General features: G+C 45.9%; 1 protein-coding gene across 5 annotated transcripts in view; it reads left to right on the forward strand.

Annotated features, from left to right (window-relative positions):
• Positions 1 to 18,813, forward strand: part of NPHP4 (nephrocystin 4) — a 103,247-nt gene extending 84,434 nt beyond the window's left edge. For 3 of the 5 annotated variants that reach the window (XM_034753047.1, XM_034753050.1, XM_034753049.1), the window contains 12 exons: positions 174 to 302; positions 4,178 to 4,386; positions 4,574 to 4,800; positions 5,453 to 5,642; positions 7,108 to 7,194; positions 8,589 to 8,745; positions 8,948 to 9,033; positions 10,279 to 10,364; positions 11,276 to 11,447; positions 14,711 to 14,890; positions 17,346 to 17,489; positions 18,071 to 18,812. In XM_034753047.1, coding sequence (XP_034608938.1) covers positions 174 to 302; positions 4,178 to 4,386; positions 4,574 to 4,800; positions 5,453 to 5,642; positions 7,108 to 7,194; positions 8,589 to 8,745; positions 8,948 to 9,033; positions 10,279 to 10,364; positions 11,276 to 11,447; positions 14,711 to 14,890; positions 17,346 to 17,489; positions 18,071 to 18,211 — 1,808 coding nt within the window. In that variant the 3' untranslated portion in view covers positions 18,212 to 18,812. Of the gene's footprint in view, positions 1 to 173; positions 303 to 4,177; positions 4,387 to 4,573; positions 4,801 to 5,452; positions 5,643 to 7,107; positions 7,195 to 8,588; positions 8,746 to 8,947; positions 9,034 to 10,278; positions 10,365 to 11,275; positions 11,448 to 14,710; positions 14,891 to 17,345; positions 17,490 to 18,070 lie in introns of all 5 variants that reach the window. The other 2 variants (XM_034753051.1, XM_034753052.1) reach the window with 2 other exon arrangements.
• Positions 18,814 to 20,265: the final 1,452 nt, after the last annotated feature.

The raw sequence follows: 20,265 nt of genomic DNA on the forward strand, positions 1-20,265 counted from the left end.
TCAGGGTCCAACTTAAGACGCGCCTCTCTCCTGTGGCGGATGGGGATCATTGCTGGGCCGGAGTCATTCTGACTCCTCCCTAGCAAGGCAGATCCCTTTAGCAAAGGACGTTTTTTCTGGGCGTGGCTGGAGTCCGCCTGCCCGGCTTCACCAGCTCTGTGCTTCTGTTGCAGGTCACCTGTGTGAGCAGAGGCTGAAGAAATCAAACTCCTTGCCACCCTCCCGCTCTCGCATTGTCTCCTCGCATGATGGGACCAGCAACTTCCACGGAGGCAGCTTGTTCTCCCTCAATACGCCTGGAGGTACGTCCCGTTGGCTCCTAGCTCATTGTAGCCTGGCAATGGCTTTTCTCCTGTGCGCTATTAAAAGTACCAAAGGTGACGATTGTTCAAAGACACAACTACCGTGTGCACTGGGTCCCTGGACTCGGTGTTTCCCCTTTTCTCCCACAATATCATGTTACAAACATATGTTCTATCAGTGTGACGTGGTCCATCTGCCGGTGGGTTAGTGGGGATTTTGTTCCCCAAATTATCTACCCCCACGGCTGCTGCTGATTCACTCCCCTGTGCTGTGAATGTTCAGAACCTGATGTTTGCTCAGCGGGTGCTGACAAACATACACTGAGAGGCTGAGCTACAATCGGATTCTGCTGAACTCTCTCATCAGCCAATCTTAGGTGATGCTTTTCACCAGACTTGTTCCAGTTCCCAGATACGGTCGGGTCCAGGTGGTAAATCCTTAGCTGTTAAGGCACTGAGGCATCGAGTCCATCCTTTAGTAAACGGAGAAGCCCATCCCCTTGCTTGTCTGCTGGAAATGAAGCTGTTGTCAGAAAAACACTTGTATGAGCCTCCGTCAGCTCAGTCCATGATTCACAGGCCCTATTCTCTCACCTCTTTAATCAGACAAAGTGTTTGCTGAGGTTGGCGCTGTGAAAATCAAGCTTTACTCTGCAGCTCTGAGCCTGCATAGCTGGGATCCTATACGTGGAATTTACATTCCTGTTAGTCTGCAATTGCTGGGGCTGAGAGATGGCTGTTGATTTTCAGCCTAGTGGTGATTTAAACTCCCTTATATCAGAGAGCAGCAACAGCCCATATATTTAGAGATGGGAAGGTTCAAGTTGAAAATTATATTCCTTTAAGTAATTATTGAAATTTAGAGGCCTGCTTGCCTTTACCTAGGCCTGGACAAAGAGTCTTGGGCCCAAATTTAACTCTTTCCTGTGAAGGGGTGTGTGTTGCATTCAGGAAATGGGAACCCCTTATTATGTCTGTGTTCAGATGAGCTTAACATACATTTCACCCAGCCCTGCCTTTAACAATGGTCAGTGCCTGGCATGTAAGATTTTTCAAACACTTCGGGCCTGCTTGTCATTTACATTTAGGTTCGTTGACACTGCTCTCGCAGCATCAGTGAGTCTGCGCCATCGTGTAGATGAGAATCAGGCTCTTAGAGAGAGAAATTAATCTTCCACATTCTGCTCATCAGCTCACTAAACGCACATCTGTGTTGAAATGCAAGTGCACAAGAGCACAGACGAACACATACATATACATTCTCTGCCCTGTGCTATTCTTGATGCGTTTGTGCAGCTGGAATTGGGGATATTTCTTGAGTAAGAGTCGTTGAAATATTTTACCAAATTAAGCACCTGTTCCCAAAGGAGATCCAGATGGTGTGTGAAATGAAAGAGAGCTGCCCATAAGCAGAATTCCCAGGGGAGATAGGGGGCACAGAAATACTATTATGCATCTATGCATGCTTTTAATGGACTTTCTGATGTGTGTCAATAGGACAGGTTGTCCCATTGTGCCCTATTGTGCGTGAGCGATTTATACAACAGCTGTATTCCCAATGAAAAACCTGGGCGGTCATCTGGGCACCACACTTCAGGAAAGATGTGGACAAATTGGAGAAAGTCTAGAGGAGAGCAATGGAAATTATTAAAGGTCTAGAAAGCCTGACCAATGAGGAAAGACTGAAAACAATGGGTTTATTTAGTCTGGAGAAGGGAAGACTAAGGGGGGGACATGATAACAGTTTTCAAGTGCATGAAATGTTGTTATAAAGTGTGAATGATAAATTGTTCTCCTTAACCACTGAGGACAGGACAAGAAGTAACAGGCTTAAATTGCAGCAACAAAGTCTTAGGGGAAAATCTTTTCAACTGTAATGGTAGTTAAGCACTGGAACAAATTACCTAGGGAGGTTATGGCATCTCCGTCATTGGAGGTTTGTGTCAAATCTACCCTAGTTATCCTGCCGTCATTGGAAGTTTTTCAGGACAGGTTAGACAAACACCTACCAGGGATTGTAGGTGATACTCGGTCCCGCCTCAGTGCAGACTAGATGATCTATCCAAGTCCTACATTTCTATGATTCTGTGACGAGGCACATGAAGTATTGAAATAATTAGACATTTTACACAAAGTGTTAAAAAATGTAATGCAGGAAGAAGAAGAATCAGAGATTTTAAGGCCAGAAGGGACCGTTCTGATCTCCTAGTCTGATCTCCTGCAAAGCACAGAAATTCTCGCATCAAGCCCACATCTTGTGAAGAGCATGTGTGTACATGTGTGTCAGGACGCATGCAAGTGTGTGTGTGTCTGTCCACCAGAGAACCTCGTAAGGTTCAGTTCAGAGAAAAGTCAAAGGTTTAGATTTTGAAGCAAATTCTCTGACCTGGAAATCCCTCAAAAACATGCTCCCTCACAAGATTTCCCCTCCTCCCCGGTGAGTCAGAAATCCGCTCTGAATCCTCTCTCCCACAGCACACATTCTTCGAATTCAGCAGGAGTTAGGAAGCACAGAAATATGGGAAATATAAATGCCTGGCTGGGTGCCACACTCCAGGTGGAGTGCTCCACGTGCTGAGTTGTGCACGCTGGATGACTGCACCCTCCGTGGAATGGTTTTGATAACAGAACATTTAGCTTTTAAATTGCAGAATCTCCCCTACTGAGACAGGCTTTTCCAGCCAGGCATCCTCCTTTCCCATTAACTTTTTGACATGGCCCATAAGGTTAAACATTGCGGACACTCGCTGAAATATGACTATTGCTAAAATACGAGCATTTTGGCTCAAGATGTCTAACTCAATTTGCCATGTCTGGGAAGCAGTTAAATGGATTTAAAATTAAATTCAGGTGAGTAATTTGTAAATAACCCTTGTTTACCAATTTTTTAAGAAAATGTAATGCAGCAAGACTCAAACAGCCTATGTGTGGAGTTACACGTCATGTAGAGAGTTTAATCCCATGCATCAAGTGCTTGGTAGTGGATTGTATTTCACATATTAAATATTTGGCTGGCACTTCAATTGGGAGCTGCTCCAGTAGCAATTTTGTGGAGAAATGAGAGGGAGGGGAGCAAAAGAACATTTTAATAAAAATGTAGATGTGTGTATAGTGTACAGCAGGAAACAGGCAGGTTTTGAATTAAGGGAGAGGAACAGAATTCTCTTTTGGAACATTTGGTAGCTTGAGATGGTTTGATTTATACAATCGCCAGAATATCCAGATGAACCCAGAACCCCATAAATCCCAGATGCTTGTTATTTATTCTGTATTTAATCCAGGCCTCGTAGTTATGTTGTCACTACTGAGAGGAACTTTTGTTGGCCACAGTTGGGATCCACAGGCCAGAGAGAATTAATATAGCGCAATGTGTCGCTTGGCTTTCCTTCTTGCTCAGATCTGGCATGATGGCCACACATCAGGAGAGATGTGATTTATCGGCTGTCTGTGGAAAGCTTCAGAAACTGCATAACATAAAAAACTGCCTGACAGCTCTGGGCGTGTTGCTTTCACTGCCAATTTCAGTGCCAAACCCTGGGAGAGGGACCTTGGTATAATTCCAGGCTTCGACTGGAACAACTCAGGTTTAACCGGCCCCATAGGCCAGACTAAGGTTTGGTCAAGGAAAGAACAGTATGTACCGCAAAGTGGCTGTTCCTCAGCTCCCCTTCCTGGTGGTTACCGCTTCACTTAGCTTGCCGGTCTAGAAGGTTTCAAACACCTGCATGCTTGAGGCAACTCAAGTCAGCACATCCGTCTGTTTGCCCATGTCATCCATCCATCTCCGTCTCAGCTGGCTACTGCAGGGCCCCCAATGGGGTCCACACCCCGACTCCCTCAGCCCAGACTCTGACCCTTGTTTCCTTTGCACCCAGCTAAGAACGTCTCCCAAGCCCAGAAGCTGGCGGACGTGGACAGCGAGCTGGCTGCCATGCTGTTCAGCCGCCTGCAGGAAGTGAGCACGGCCTTCCAGCACGTCAGCCGCGAGGCCAGCGCCATCCGCAGGCGGAAGCTGGAGAGGATGATGATGGTGCGACAGCTCGAAGCCCAGGAGGACGTCAGTGGGAGGAGAGCAAGCCGCATGGTGAGGAGCATGGAGCGCTGTCGGAACGATCTTGGGACCAGAGAGCAAACGGGAGCCAGGCCTGACAAAACACCCTGTCGCATCTCTCGTGTCAGGGCTGGGGTCGGATTCCTTCAGATGAATCCTTAGACATGCAGGGGAGGGGCCCACATCAGTGTGTTGGTCATAGGCGTCTCTTCTTCGATAGGGCCGGCGTGAGGAGCGCATCCAGCATTCCAGGGACCTGGAGATTATTGATGCCTACCGGGAGCGCATCAAGGCCGAGAGCATCTCTAGCATGCTGATTCAGGCCATCACCACCAACTACACGCTCTATGCCACGCTGGGCACAGCAGAGTTCTTTGAGTTTGCCCTGAGAAACCCATACAACGTCCAGCACACGGTGACGATCGAGATCGACCACCCTGAGCTGAGGTAGGAGCCAGAGACATTCTCCCCTCCCAAATACTGCACGTTACACTTGGAAAGCCAGCCCAGAGCAGAGAGGCACTTACGGAAGTGCGAGACAAGAGGTGTCTTTGGGATCGAGCTTGTTGCTTTTCCATCTAGCGTTTGAGGCTTTATTGGGAAAGGGGGTCAGTCTATAATGAGGGCTCCATCATATACCAATGACCTGCTTTCCCCCCTCCAGAGATTTCACTTTTCTTTGTTTTCTTCCCACGTCCTGTATCACTATGCAAAGGGATGGGAGAATGCAAGTTACCGAGAAGCTAAGCACAGAGGAGTTGCCACCCTAGTTATCCTGTCGCTAGCAGTGACCAATGCAACCACCATCTGTAATTCACGTGCCTCACTGTGCAGTGTTCCGGGGGGGTGTGTGTGTGTGTATTGGGGGAGAGGAGAGGTCTTCATTTCCCAGATCAAAGGTGTGGTGGATTTTGGAGTTTTCTTTCCATTTAATGGGTGCGTGCACATTCCAGCCACGGTCTTTGTTCCAACCCCACCCCACCCGCCCCGCACACTGAGGTTTAGGTATAACTCACAGCCACATTTTGGGATCGGTGGGGAACCCCAGCTCCCGGGTTTCTGTCCCCAAAGTAACTCTGCCTATGATTTTTTTCCACAGTGTTATTGTGGACAGTAGGGAGTGGAGACACTTCAAAGAGCTGACCCAAACAATGACTACTCCAGTAGAAGAGGACATGTTCCATCTTCAGGACAACCTCATGCCTCAGGTCTACCTGCGCCCCAAAGAGACCATTCACATTCCATTTAAATACCAGACCTTCTCTGTGGACCACGCTGTCATGATGCAGGTACACATATCACCCTCTCTCTTCCACTACATTATGACATAGGACAAATAAAACAATGAGGAAAGAGTCCATTTGCCTATCATCATTATTTAGAATTAAACATGATGCTAACTGTATAAACTTCTGTGCCCATTTTATAACCAATGCTATTTCTAGCAGGTGATGGGTAGTATGCCACATTGCTTAACATCAGCTGTTTTTATATTGCTTTTTGTAGTATTTCTATTTTTCTGTTCCTGCTGTCTGGTATCACACCAAGAAATTTACAGAAATATGACTTAGCTCATAAGGGGAGGCCTAAACATATCAGGTCTTTATTGCAGAGGAGCAATGGCTGAATGTCTTTGGGAGACGTCAGAAATATCTGGAAGAGGCTTTTCCGTAATCTTTTTTCTTCTGGCCCCAGCCAGAACCAGGAAACAAAGAACACACACAGTTGGAAAAAATAAGAAGGGACTCAACCTTCGAAGCCAAAGTGGCGTGTCCATCTGTTGTGATTGAATCATAGCAAACAAACACACAGTGGTTGTGAGGCTCACATGAAGATTAAAAAAGAGAGGGCTTGAATTTTAAAGACAGGGCGCTAGCTTCAGGGGGAACAAACCCCTCTACCTTTGCAACTGGCTCACGTCCGCCTGTGCTTCTCAGTTCTTGTGTGTTAAGATTTAGGCCCAAATTCATTGGTGTAACTCCATCAGTGGGATGAATGCGACCCTTAGTCTGCTCTTTAGAAGCATAAAACTGGCTTTTAAAATGAGATTGTATCCAAATTGTTCCCTTTGATTCCCTTTTTAGCTCAATGCCACAGAATAAATGAATAGGCAAGGCAATGCTGTTGGGTGCTTGTAGAATTCAGAGTGGTTAGGCCAGAGGTACAAGCCAGCTATGTAATCCTAGAGTGCTCCTTTAACTCTCAGCAATGGGACAGAAGAGAGGGTTCAAATGATAACAGTCCTCCTCCCAGGCTCTTGATGTTGTCTGCAATACATTGCACTATTTTATTGATGTTCACAGTTTTTAGCAAAGCCACCAATGATGAGAATATGCAGAAATATAGAAAAGCAACTCTCACTTCCTCAATAACACTCCAAAGAGGCCAGGAACAGCAAGGAATTTGCAATTCACAGTGTTTTAAAGTTAGTACCTGAATTCCCAGGTGCAAAGGAGAGCAGAGCACTTCGTGTTTTACAGGACAGCGTTATCTTTCAGATCTGTAAGGGGGATCTCTGCTCTCTCAACGTGCGGGGAACTTCCATGGAGCTGTGTATGTAAAGAGCAGCTGATCGAGAGCAGCGGGACAGCTTGAGGCTCTGGGAGGAGAATTTTCTCTTTACTAGTTTTCATTGTGATACAGTTTCTTAAACGTTACAGATTTAGATCAAACCAGTGGTGAAAATTCCAAAGAATGCCTTCATGACGTGATGTACACTGCTTCTTCGCATGATTACTGCTTCTTTATTTCTAGCAGGGCCCTGCTGAGCTGAGATTCAATAAAGGCACAGAAGCTGCACCCCCTTGGAAGTCCAGTGCCATGCTGACAAAACGCATCAAGGTAACAGAGGCAAAAAGAAGTGCTGTCATCAGGGCTGGCTCCGGGCACCAGCAAAGGAAGCAGGTGCTTTGGGCAGCCAATGGGAAGGGGCGGCACATCCAGGTCTTCAGCGGCAATTTGGCGGCAGGTTCCTCAGTCCCTCTCGGAGCGAAGGACCCACCGCCGAATTGCCGCCGAAGAATGAAGCGGCGCGGTAGAGCTGCCACCGAAGTGCCGCCAATCGTGGCTTTATCTCTTTCCTCCCTCCTCCCCCCCCGCTTCGCTGCTTGAGGTGGCAAAAAAGCTGGAGCCGGCCCTGGCTGTCGTTTAGGTGGACTGCAATGAGTTTTACAGCCTGTTACAATGATCAAAACCCTGTGACAAAGATTGAGCCTACACATATATAATTCCTTTTAACTGCCCATTTATGGCAGACCATAAGGTTTTTCATTATCAGGAAATAAACTTTTGTGAATTTCATTGGATGTCTATTGTAGTGTATAGAAATAGGGTAGTATCCCTTTTAATGTGTTGTTCTCCCTCTGCTGATGTTCACCGTGCTCTCTGTTGTAAATGCCACCACAAACCAGTGTGGCAGAGTATAGGTAACTAGGCTCTATGTGTTTGTATGAGAAGCGTCACAGACAGGACTGGGTCCTAAATAGCCATGTTCTCTAAATATACACAGTTTTTGTTATGAAAAGAGCAAAAGACAATGACTTTACAGCCATGGCAAGCATTGTTTTCAAAAGGATTTTGTTTGCAAACGTATCTATTGACCTCTATGTCAGCATCCTGTGTTTGGTTTTTAATTCCTCTATCAGGTATTGGTTTAAAGCTATTCCCCTGAAATACATGGTTTCAATGCCCTAGAGATTCCATTCACAGTTTTAGATTTTACCATCACATATTTATTTAAATTGAATTTTCTTAATAGCATCCTGGGTCCCATGCTATTCGGTGGTAACTACTTCAGAGCTGTAAACAGATTGAGAATTGATTTTGTTCCCATTATTGAGCCGAATGAAAGCCAGAGATGGTATTTTCTCTTGCTGTAGCACAGGGGTCGGCAACCGTCGGCACGCGGCCCATCAGCGTAATCTGCTGGTGGGCTGCAAAAGATTTTGTTTACATTGACCGTCAGCAGGCAATGTGGGAAGTGGTGCGGGCCGCAGGGACGTGCTGGCCACCGCTTCCTGCAGCTCCCCTTGGCCGGGAACGGCGAACCGCGGCCACTGGGAGCTGCGGGGGGCCGTGCCCACGGACAGTCAACTTTAAGAAAATGTCTCGTGGCCCGTCAGTGGATTACCCTGATGGGCTGCATGCGGACGGTTGCCAACCCCTGCTGTAGCATTTGTTGACGGTCTCTTTTCTTTCTCTCTCGGCGAATTCATTGTTATTTTTATTTTGCACAGATCTCCTTTAAGGCAAATGGTGACAAACCCATTGCAATTCTCAGTGTTAATGTGGAGCCTCAGCCCCACGTGGTGGATCAGACATTCCGATTCTATCACCCGGAGCTCACCTTCCTGAAGAAGTCCATACGGTTACCTCCATGGTACACCCTGCCAGGTAACTGTCTGCATCCACTGAGAACTGGCATGCAAATACTGTGTCTGCTTGTGTTTCCATGTTTTGTTTTGCAGGGTTGTGGGTTTTAAAGAGATACATGCTTAGGGATTTGCCAGCTTGCAGGCCTTCCTGATAACAGGGGCAGGAGATGGGCCTATGCCTAACAGCAGGGAGAGTGGTAATCTTATGCTCTTTTCCCCAGGTGCCCCAGCAGGAATGCCAGGTGGGGAACCGGAGATGTACGTCCGCTGCAGTGACCCCAACATCATTTGCGAAACAAAAAAAATGGTACTACTTACAAAAATCAAGCGGAAATCCAATGGAGTATATCCTTCACGTTCACCATCTCTTTTCTATTGATCCCTTTATCTAAAGCAGAAATACCATGCACCAATGGTTCATTGATCTGTAATGATAGAATATTGGGTGTTACTAGGTTGTGACTGCCTTACTCTCCTGTCAAAAAGGAACAGAACTTCTCTAGCCTGATCTCATCATGTTTGTAGCGTGTGTTTAATATCACAATTTATACCATCATTCGTCATGCTGCCCTGCATTGCTCATGTGAAGAAAGGCCAGATTTGAAATGCTGGTAGAAACTGCCACTTATGGAAACACCAGCTTTCCAGCTAGGTGCCACAGATAAATTCTTCAGAAATCAGAGGTTCTAAAACGACCAGTTAGGAAAGAAATAAAAATGTGTCCTGACTGAGTAGACCGCAAAACCTCAACTGGATTGCGGTGCTGCTCTTTGTGTCATATTCCAAGACAGCATCCAAGTACTCAAGACTCAGATACTACAAGGAGGAGGGCCACATGATCAATCAATCAATAAATAAACAGATCACTCTAACTTCTGATCCCTTTCCTTTCAGGCAATGATATTTCTCCATCATACAAGTGTTGCATCTCCCTCTGATAGCCTGATCCAAAACCCATTGACAGTCAGTGTATCTACTTCATAACTGAGACGCTTTCAGAGCCTGATACAAAGCCCACGGAGGTTAATGACAGGCTCTCACTGACTGTCAATGGGCTTTGGATCAGGCCATCAGAGGGAGATGCATAGCAAAGCAGCTCATGATGTGCTCTGGGTTGTAATTTTTAGCTCTGATTCCAAGTTTCCTGGGCTTTATTTTCAGCCGGTTGGGATTTAAATGAAAAACAAACTCGCACATAAATGCGGATGGTAATGAAGGTGCTTGTTAATTGCCATTGCAGAAATCTGCTAGCATGGTAATTGGATTATGGCTTGTTAGAAAACTTGGGGAAAATTCTGCAAAATCTAATTACTGAAACAGACCCGGAATGTGAGAGCCATTTGTAACCTCTTTTGTAATTAAAAATGTTGGAAGAAGCCAAGCTGTATAATAATTTAATAGGGTAGTTTAGCTGGATTCTGGAACCCTCTGCTTGTGGAAGTGAAGTGGTGGGGGGTTACAATAAAGGGAAAAGGAACCCCTGGGGTCCTCATTAGCTGGTTTGATCTCTCGGTTAAGTATTCTAATGATGCTTTCTAATTTCTGTACTCAGGGTCCTGGGGAGCCACAGGATGTGTTCTTAAAAGTAGCTGGAGGACCAAGCCCACAGATCAAAACATTCTTTGTTGCTATTTACACGTAAGTAGGAGAATCCAAAAGTAGAAGAGCGAGAATTCTCCAGAAACCTTGTCAGAGCAGATAAGGAAATGCACATGGAACATTCCTAGGACACTGGTTCCAGCGCATGACTTATGTTTCTGACAAGCAAAAATCTGCAAGAAGAGCTGTATGATTCTCTTGAAATACGTCTCCTTGCAAAACCTGGACTAGGGTGGAAGATGTTTAGAGGGTTCTGAAGAATTTTGCACATTAGACAATAGAAAACACACGCACATATAGTGAGGACTGAATGCACACCCACAGCGAGAAAGCCCACTTTCTGAGAAAATGTTCATTACAGTGATCTGCGTCTGTGGCAGCTGATGTCCCCTTGAGCGCTGAATGAGGGCTGAGGTGAGATGAGATAACAGCAGCTCCCTCTGGCCGTCTGCTTTTTCTTTAGTTGCTTTAGACAAATCCATCTTATCTCAGTTAATGGATTATTTCCCCACAGTTGGGCTCTGTGGGGTTGCCTTGTACAGCTTGGTGGGGAGAATACTCACTCCATCCCCTCTCTGATCACTGCGGGGTGTGCACCCTGCGTATCCTCTGGGCTTGTCTGAGCCTTGGGGCAGTAGCTCAGCTTGACTTTCAACGAGACTGAAACTCCAGAAACAGCCAGGGGCTTTGGAAAATTTCACCTGCGTAAGGTTGCCTGGGAGTGAAGTCGATTCACATATCTCAGCCAAACTTGTCTTCTCTGGAATTCCTGTACATGCCTTTTACAAAGTGTACGTGAGTGCATGTGCAAACACTTTGGAACCGGAAGCACAATTTCCTCCTTTCCATCTGCAGTTGTATGTTTTCATTCATTTTGGAAATGCCTCCTGAACCAGTGTCACCTTTTCCTTTGGTACAGTCATGACAGGCGCCTCTTCTCTCTGCTCCAGGGACGCCTGGCTTGCTGCTCCCATTCAGATCTGGCAATTTTACCTTCACTCGCTGCAACGTGTGGACGTTAGCTGCATAACTGGCCAGCAGGCCCGCCTTTCCTTGGTTCTCAGGGGCACCCAAACGATCCGGAAAGTGAGAGCTTACACCTCGCATACACAGGAGCTGAAGGTAGGCTCTGCCATTGGACTCAGCAGTGTTTGCTGCCAATTCCTCTCTTCCTTCCCCACCACAAAGAGAAACTTTTCATTTGGAAGAGTCTGTAGTTAGGGGTGAGCTGAAAATTAGTGAAATCCTTCACAATTATAATTATGAATGGACTTACATTGACAGTCCCAGTGAAAATAACCCTCCAATATGAAACCAATCCCATTAGGAATTATGAACAATTTACTGCCATAAAGTCTTCATTATAATTATCTTTTGATTAAAGTCGTCATGTGTAGGATCATTGGTACAAAACCCCAGAGGGAAAATTATCTGAATTAATGAGACTATCTGAAGACTAATAATTTCTTTAGAATTCATTTAGTCGTAATTATAAATGTGAATAATAAAAGACACACAAACTCCATTGCCACTCCATAAATTAGGAAATAAAGAAATCCGTGTTTAAATGTTGTCCTCACTGAGGCAGAATGTGGAGATGAATCCCCTTGACGGCGTCCAAAGCGAGCTCAATCACCACAATGGGCGGCTTTCGTTGCAGTGACCTGAATTATGGGTGGGAGTTGTACATCTTGAATTCTGTGTTAGCTTCGTGTGACGTAGGGGCTGGGCTGTCGTTGGCTGAAGTGGTAATTAAAACTGTAATACATTGCAGGGAAGCATCTGTGAGAAGGCAGCCCCTGCCTGGAGCACCCTCAGTTTCCCCTTTCAGAGTCCTCCATAACAATCCAAACAGTCTTTCTTACTGTAAATATAGGTCTTGTTGGGTTCGTTTATTACAAAAGTCCCATGTACATAAATCATTGCAAAAGTTCCACAGCCAGAGTCCAGATTTCCCCCAACATAGTCCAACCAGTACACGTAACATACAGCCCCAGTGTCTCTCACCACATCCCAGCCCTCCAGTGCAGCCCCAGTGTCCCTCACCACATCCCAGCTCTCCAGTGCAGCCCCGGTGTCCCTCACCACATCCCGTCTCTCTAGGACAGCCCTCTCCTGTCCTTGTACCAGAACAGCCATCCTTCCACCCAGAGTGCAAACCCTCTTTTCCCAGCGGGAACCCCCACAGCCTCTCTCCTGGGAACATTCTTGTCAGGGGAGCTCCCCTCATTCCCCCCGACCCTCTCATGGTTGCTCTGGGTCCAGTTCTGGCTCTGGAGATGTCAGTGGGCAAGCCCCTTTGCTGCTCCCTTGCCTTCAGCCCTCTGTGGCCCCTGGCTCCAGATCTTCAGCTTAGAGCCTACAGCCATCTCCTCCTGGTGCTTTCAGCCCTCCTTAGCCCTCCAGCTCTGGCTTTCTGGCTTGGGGACACACCAGCCAGCAAACACCGCTTGCTGATCTCCTGCGTTTTCTAGGAATCACTTTCTGCTTCCTTCTGGGACCTCCTCTGGTGTAACCTGCCCCTGACTGAACCAGTCTGCTCTGACTCACTGGGCCTCTTCCTGACCTTTATTAGTATTCACGTGCTGCCCTCCTGCCCTCGTCATTGGACAAATGGGGACTCCTGCCCTGGCAGAGGGGAGCTAGGCCTACTGCACAGGGGCCAGCCATGCTGTGACCGTGCACATCAAACTCTGTTCAGATTTTACATAGACGCTGCTTTGCCTTTGGACTGGCCTCTTCCAAACCCTCTTGACACTCCTTGAGCTTTGCTCCATCAATGTTATTAGTTCAGGACCAAATTATCAAAGTGTCCACTAATTATGGCTGTTCCAACTTTTAGCTTGACTCCTAGAGCCTGATTTTAAGAGGCGTTGAGCACCCATGACTCGCCCGGCTCTCAGCTGGAAATTGGGGCGCTTGCCAGCTCGGAAAATCAGGCCCCGTGAGTCTGAAAAACTGGCCAACAAGTGACAGAGGCACACAGAATTTTGAAAATGTGGGCCTTGATCTCACAACTTGTGCCTGTGCTAAGTGAATCAGGTTTCTTTTTGACGGCCTTAGCAAATGGTTTTCATTGAACTCTAAGGACTAGCTCCAGACTCTCCTTCCTAGAGCAGGTTGATAAGCATCTCCCTTTTCGGAGTATGAATATCATGCTAATGTGAAGAAGCTGAGCTTGTCAGCAGTTGAGGAAAGCATTAGACCCTGTCAGATAAGGCTCTGGGGCCTCTCTCAGGAGATTAAACACCCCCTCCCCCCTTGTTTGCTGTGTAATGTCACATGGGTCTTTTATCCGATTCATAAATCTGTTTGGCACCTAAAATGAAAGTGTCTGTTACTCTGATATTTCAAAGTATCTTTTCCACTTCAAGGAGGAAGTTCCAGCTCTACAAATAACTTTCCTTCTAGCTAATCAGACGGTATTCTGGTAGTCGATATCATATTGATAGGGCTCTCAGAAAAGAATTTTTAAGTAAAACAGAAAATGCCAGAACTATCTTTGCCGTGTGTGTGTGTATAAAATAAAAATGATGGCTGTAACATTAAAGTACATAACTCAACAAAACCAAATATATTCAGAGACCATCTGTTTTGCACATGGCATCTCATGCCTCAAGTATAACCTTCAATGTATAGCACTCTATTGAAAGCATTTTTTTGATCCTGCATCAGGCATCTACAGGGCAGTAACAGGGTTAACATTTCTAGCTGAGATGAGCACTCTAGATGTTGCTAACTACATTTTTGTTATTGAAATTCATTCTGCTAAGCAAAGGTCCTCTGCAGACAGACTCTGAATGTGCAACTCAGACAGAGATTTGACAATGAAGTTAGAGTCTAGTTTATTAATGCAGCCAGCTTTAATTTCCTTCTCAGAAACACACATTTCTCGACATTTGATCAGTGTCTAATTTATATTCCAAACTGCCGTCTAGAAGGCACAGTAGATTAGCTTCCCTTCTGACTTGATCAAAGGACACCAGGTTGGTGCCTCTAAAAAGATCTTTCATGGCACATGTAAAAGTTTGGGTTAATTTCTCCTCCACTGTCTCTCATGCTGAGACTATCCCAATAACATGTTATATTAACAGTGCTGATTACTTTGACCATCCCTGATACCATCTTTCATTTTCATCTAGACAATTCTGATTTTCTTGCATTTTTAATATAAAACATTTTGAGCTGGAATGTACCAGATTGAGACCTAATTCCCAGGACCCAAGATACACATCATTTGGGGATTCTAATTAAACCTTTTCATTGTCTTTCCTGAGAGGCAGAGAGTCCCTATCAGCATGTGTAGAATTTGTGTTCCTACAGCTTGGTTGCTGCACTAAGTTGTGGGCATTCCTGCCTGTTTCCATTTTACTCGCTTCCTGTAGGTGGATCCCAAAGGCGTGTTTATTCTCCCTCCGAACGGGGTGCAGGACCTGCATATCGGCGTGAGGCCTCAGAAAGCTGGCAGCAGATTTGTTTACCTCAATCTGGTGGATGTGGAGTACCACCAGCTTGTTTCGTCCTGGCTGGTGTGTGTCTCCTGCCGACAGCCTGTCATTTCCAAGGTACCTGGTTGCACCCATATAACAACATTCCAGGCAGGTCACTCTGTCTGTGTGTCACTCGTAAGCCTAGAATGTCTGTTGAGTCAGTGTGAAGTGATGGAAACAGCTACAAGCATGGCTGAGAGCTCTTTTTGTTTAGAATGTCGCCAGATTCAATCATCACTGGGATTCGGGGTCTGTTACCATCAAATTTTTAAGTTCTCAGCCATGTTGACTCTACAAATTACCCTGTGCGACAGCATGGGCTGTTAGCTGCTAGTTAAATCTTATTTGCCAAAGATGGAACTGCCCTGCGTGCAAAGTGAGCTGACTAGTTTTACCGGAACGGTCACTACCATCCATAGCTATCTATTTACTGTCTATCTCTGTCACCCATCACCATAGCCTTTAGCCACCATTTCTCGTTAGAAATCAGTCCCTTGCATTGAGTATGAAAAACTTCCAAATCATCCATTGTACAGGAAGGACAAGACTATTGTCCTGTGTTGTTAGAACTCCAGAATGTGTGTAGAACATTTTGATTTTTTAAAATTATTCTTTGGACAGTGTTTTTCTTTCTTTGCAGTCTTTTCAACCTTGAAAGACTCTTCCCTTCACCAGGAATAGATTATAGGATCATAAAACTGATTCCTAAACATCTGGAACAGATAGTGACAAAATCACTTTATTCTTTGAATTAATCACCTTAAAGTAGTAATATTTTTAACAGCAACTAGCCCCAAAGTAACTGCCTTCACATGCCATATACAATCAAATTGCCATAGGAATTATAATAATAACTTTATATTACTTTGTCTGGACAGCTGCTTTAGATATGGTCCCGGGTATAACCAGAGGAAGCACTAGTGGTTTTTCCCTTTGTACATAAATACTACTCCTTCTCCCAATTTTATGTATACAGGCCCCAGGTCAGGAAAGCACCGAAGCACAAATCCATGCCTATTCAGGAAAGCACGTGCTTAACTGCCACTGAAGTCAGTGGGACTTTATGCACACGTTTAAGTGCTTTCCAGAATCAGGGCTGTAGTGGCATGTGTGTCTATGGTAACAGTTGTGGGTAGCTCTTGTAGTCAGAATATATCATAGAGGATTTAGAGAGAACCTGCTGTATGTTATGGGTTACATCGTGCTGGGCACTGTGACCTGGATCTAGGATGCACTTAAGCATGTGCTTAACTTTCAGCCTGTGAACAATCCCACTGAAAACCATCAGAAAATCATGTTCGGCCTCTGTTTTGAAGGTAGCTCCATCCGTAGAGCCCCCATTCTGAAAGTCAGGCACAGCAGGGGTATTTCCTATTAGCTCTGACTCCAGTCTGCTCTGGGATTTCAGGCCAAAGTAGTAAATTGGATTTCCCATTTAACTACTGTTCAGTTTTAAACATTTCCCTGAAATACTCCATATTGGGGGAAGTTAAGCGCAACAGTACAGCACTGCTACACTTCCCTCGTAACGACAGAACCACTCCCGTATGCCGTGTGAGGGAATTAGCACCGTGGTTGTCCTAATGGAAATAAATTAGCTAACTAGCTGGCGAAGGAGCCTGGCTATGATCCCAGCTGAGTCCCTTTGTCATTCAGGCTAATAATCCCCTATATACGAAAGATTCACTGCAGAATTCAGGCTGAGGGAGCTGAGGGGAAAGCCGGGGGAGGTGAGGGAACTAATGTGTTCAGAGTAAGTGAAAGTTTCCCCCGTGCAAGGCCTATGCAGCACTTTAGCCTTCAATAAAGGGTTTCAAATGGGCTCTCTCTGGCACACCCATTGGGAATAGCCTAACAAAGGATCCACTGAGGAAGAAAAGTTCCTCTGACCAGCACTAACGAACGGACACGAGGTATTGCAACCAGCACAGACACCATCGCCATGGGGTGTGCAGTGGGGAGAGAGGGGGCTGATGGGGGTAGCCTGAAGACACCCCTTAAAGTTTCTGGTCAAAACATTTTGAAAGGGATTTTCAAAAACACTGAGCCTTGGCCTAATGAGAGTTCGACCACGGGCTTCAGTGGGAGCAGATTCAGGCCAGCCTTGAGTACTTTGGACCCACCTCCTCTTGTTCCTATGAACATGGTCCTAGGAGATTTGAATCCATAGTTAGCCTTAGAACGATAGATAGTGCGGACTGGATAGCTCCTTTCGGATCTTCTAGTCTATATGCCTGGCAGCAAGAACAGAAGACATCTCTGTTATTTCTTCCATAAATGGCCTGAACAGTATCTGAGATTGGGTCATAATCACTTCGCTTCCATGTTCTAATAACTCATTGCTGGGTTCCATAAAGTAGTTCTTACTCTCTGCAAATGTACTGAACATTTTGGTAGTGACTCCAGAATAAAGGGAAATCTTCCTGGAGGTGTTTACTACACTATATGGGAAACCATTGTGCTTTTACTCAGACTTGGCCTGTGTCAGAACTGAAATGACAACACTGTGATTTCTTATATGTAACCACAGGCATTTGAAATAACACTCCCTGCCGGCGGAGGGAAAGGCTCCAACAAGCGGATCACATACACGAACCCATATCCCTCCAGGAGGATGTACTTCCTGCATACCAACCGAGCTGACCTGCTGCAGTTCAAGGAGGATTCCTTTGAGGTAGCAAACCAAACAGAGTGGCGGGAGAAGCTCAGATACCCTTGCAGTAGGCCTGCCTGTCTCTCTGGTTTTCAATCCTCAAAGGTTTTCCAAAGTTAATGATTTTCTCCAATGCCCAGTGGCTGCACCTATTGACTTCAGTAGGAGTTCTGGGAGGCGAACACGTTTGAAAATCACTCCGAGAATGTTTTTCTGCATGTCGTGGTCTGTTGTGGTCCATCATTTGGTTTTTACCATGAATCCTAGAATGCATGTTCCACTCACAGCGAAACGGCACCATTTGCTCAGGGAAATTGGAAATAGATGAGTAAGCTTCATGCGGTTTGAAAACTTCAGACTTCTTTTCTGCTCTGTAAGGGTTTGCTAGGGAAGGGGTGGTGCTGTGTGAACTCAGTGGGTTGGGATGTCTGACACCGGGACATGTTACATGTTACTGTCGGGCACACCTCCCACGCCTGTTTTGTCAGCTGACAGACCCCTCTTGCAGCTTGGTGCCAAATGCACACGTGAGTGCTAGTGCGAGCCGTGTTGGCGTAGGGAGAATGGAGATGTTTAGCGCTGTCATCTCACTCTTTTTGCAGATTGGAGGAGGGGAGATGTACACGATTGGCTTGCGGTTTGCACCAAGCCAGAGCACCGGGGAGGAGGAGATTCTGATTTATATCAATGACCACGAAGACAAGAATGAAGAAACCTTCTGTGTGAAGGTTGCCTATCAGTAAAGAGGAGGCTTTGCCGGAGGGTCAGTAGAATGATGTGTTCCTGGAGCATCTGTTAAAGCTTTCATCTTACTCCACCTACCAAGAGACAGAGTCCTGTTGTTATCCGCTTTAGAGACTTTTCCCTCCATAGATTTCCTGTTTCTGAATTTCCTCAACCACGTTTGTTTGTAGACAGAAAACCGATTGAGCTGCTCTGTGAACCTAGCCCACATGCTGGCAGGATGTTTCTCCTTCCTCTTTGCAGTTTGCCTCTATCTAATCAAGCCATGGCCAAGTCACTATGATTTATTGTCTGACTGAATTCTTGGCACACTAACATGACCTCCAATGATGTAACAGCCATATTTGTTCTACTTAAAATGGTAAATTAATCCCTGTATATTTATACCATATGCCACGGTCCAGACGATTGTCACTATTTCTGTTCTCCTTTGGTGGGCCGTGCGCTTGTTTGGATTTTTATTTTTTTAATTCTTTTTTTAACAGATTTTAAAAAGCTGCATTTCCAGAATATGTGTGTTTAAAGTATTTTGTTTTTTTAACTGAGTTTTGTACACAAAGATGACAATTTTATGGTACTTTACTCATTCCAGTTCATCTAAATTGTTGCACAGAACCCACGGAGTGCAGCATAGAGTTTTCTGTTCCAAGGCTTCTGTTTACCAGTAGCTCCCCATTGCATGCTGGTGCAAGCATCTGGGTTGCCCTTCCTCTAGCTAATCCCTTTAAATGACAGATCAGAAGCTCTCCACAATCCAGCCCATCACCTGCATTTGTATGAACTGTCCCAGAAGCTAGAAAGGCTCAGCAGGTTCTGTGTGATTTCAAATCACTCAGTCAGCTCGGAGCTTGTGCATTGTTTGAATTGACAGAAGATAATCTCTTCTAAAGGTGAGTACTAGAGATGTCAAAATTGTCTGACACCGGAATTTCATTTAATCTATGAGCACACAGCATCCAAATTGGTATCGGTTTCAGGGTAGGGGACCCTTGCAGATCTAAGGCAAAGGCGGGAGCTGGAAAGCATGAACCAGGCGATACAGTACACATAGGAATAAAGAGATTAATTATGGCCACAGGCCAAGGGATAGAATTGGGCTAACTCTGTTTAATATTAAAAATCAAGTCAAAGGGAGTCGACGGAGAGGGTTGAAAATGGAGAAGATCGCATCTAGGGCACTGACTCAGTCGCAGGCGAGGAGTGGTAGACGAGTGGGTGATGAATTTGCAGTGGCTTATGTGAAACGAGTGGGTAGTCTCCATCCATTTCCCAGTGCACAGATACAGCCTCACAGGTAGACCCCTTGCTGACAGTCTCAGCAGGGAGGCCATGAGGAGGAACTGCCTTTTCACCTGCTGGGATTGTCCCGTCAGAACACTCAGGCACATGATGGGGCAGTATCTGGGGAGATTGTGAAGACCATGCACACCTCAGTGTTATAGGTTGCTCCTCTCCAATATTGTATTGCCTTTTGCCTCTGGAGTCTATGCCAACAATTCATGCTCCCTCATCCCCATTGGTCAACATAGCATCAGGCAAGGTGCCACACCTTGCCTAAGGCCATATCTCCCCACCATATACCATACTTAACCTAGGCCTTATTCTCTCCTTAGGGCTCGTCTTCATGTACAGCGCTACAACGGCGCAGCTGCTCTGGTGAAGGTATGCTGCGGTAGCGCTGTAGTGAAGATGCTCCTATGCTGAAAGGAGAGCTTCTCCCATCAGCGCAGTTAATCCACCTCCCCGAGAGGCGGTAGCTATGGCTGTGGAAGAAGCTCTCCTGTCACCATAGCGATGTCTACATGGGGGGTTAGGTCGGTGTAACTACATCGCTCACGGGTGTGGATTTTTCATATCTCTGAGCAACGTCGTTATACCGATTAGGTCTGTAGTATTGACCTGGCTTCAGTTAGACCGGCGTGAATCAGGAGTAGCCCTGGTGAACTCACTAGAGTTACTCGCCATGAGAGCAGGTTCAAGGCTCTAGATTATATGCTGTTTGATAGGGACTGTCTCTTGACCTTTTGATGGGGCACCTTGCGCATTTATGGGG

This window comes from Trachemys scripta, chromosome 19 (genome assembly GCF_013100865.1).
Source record: "Trachemys scripta elegans isolate TJP31775 chromosome 19, CAS_Tse_1.0, whole genome shotgun sequence".
NCBI lineage: Eukaryota > Metazoa > Chordata > Testudines > Emydidae > Trachemys > Trachemys scripta.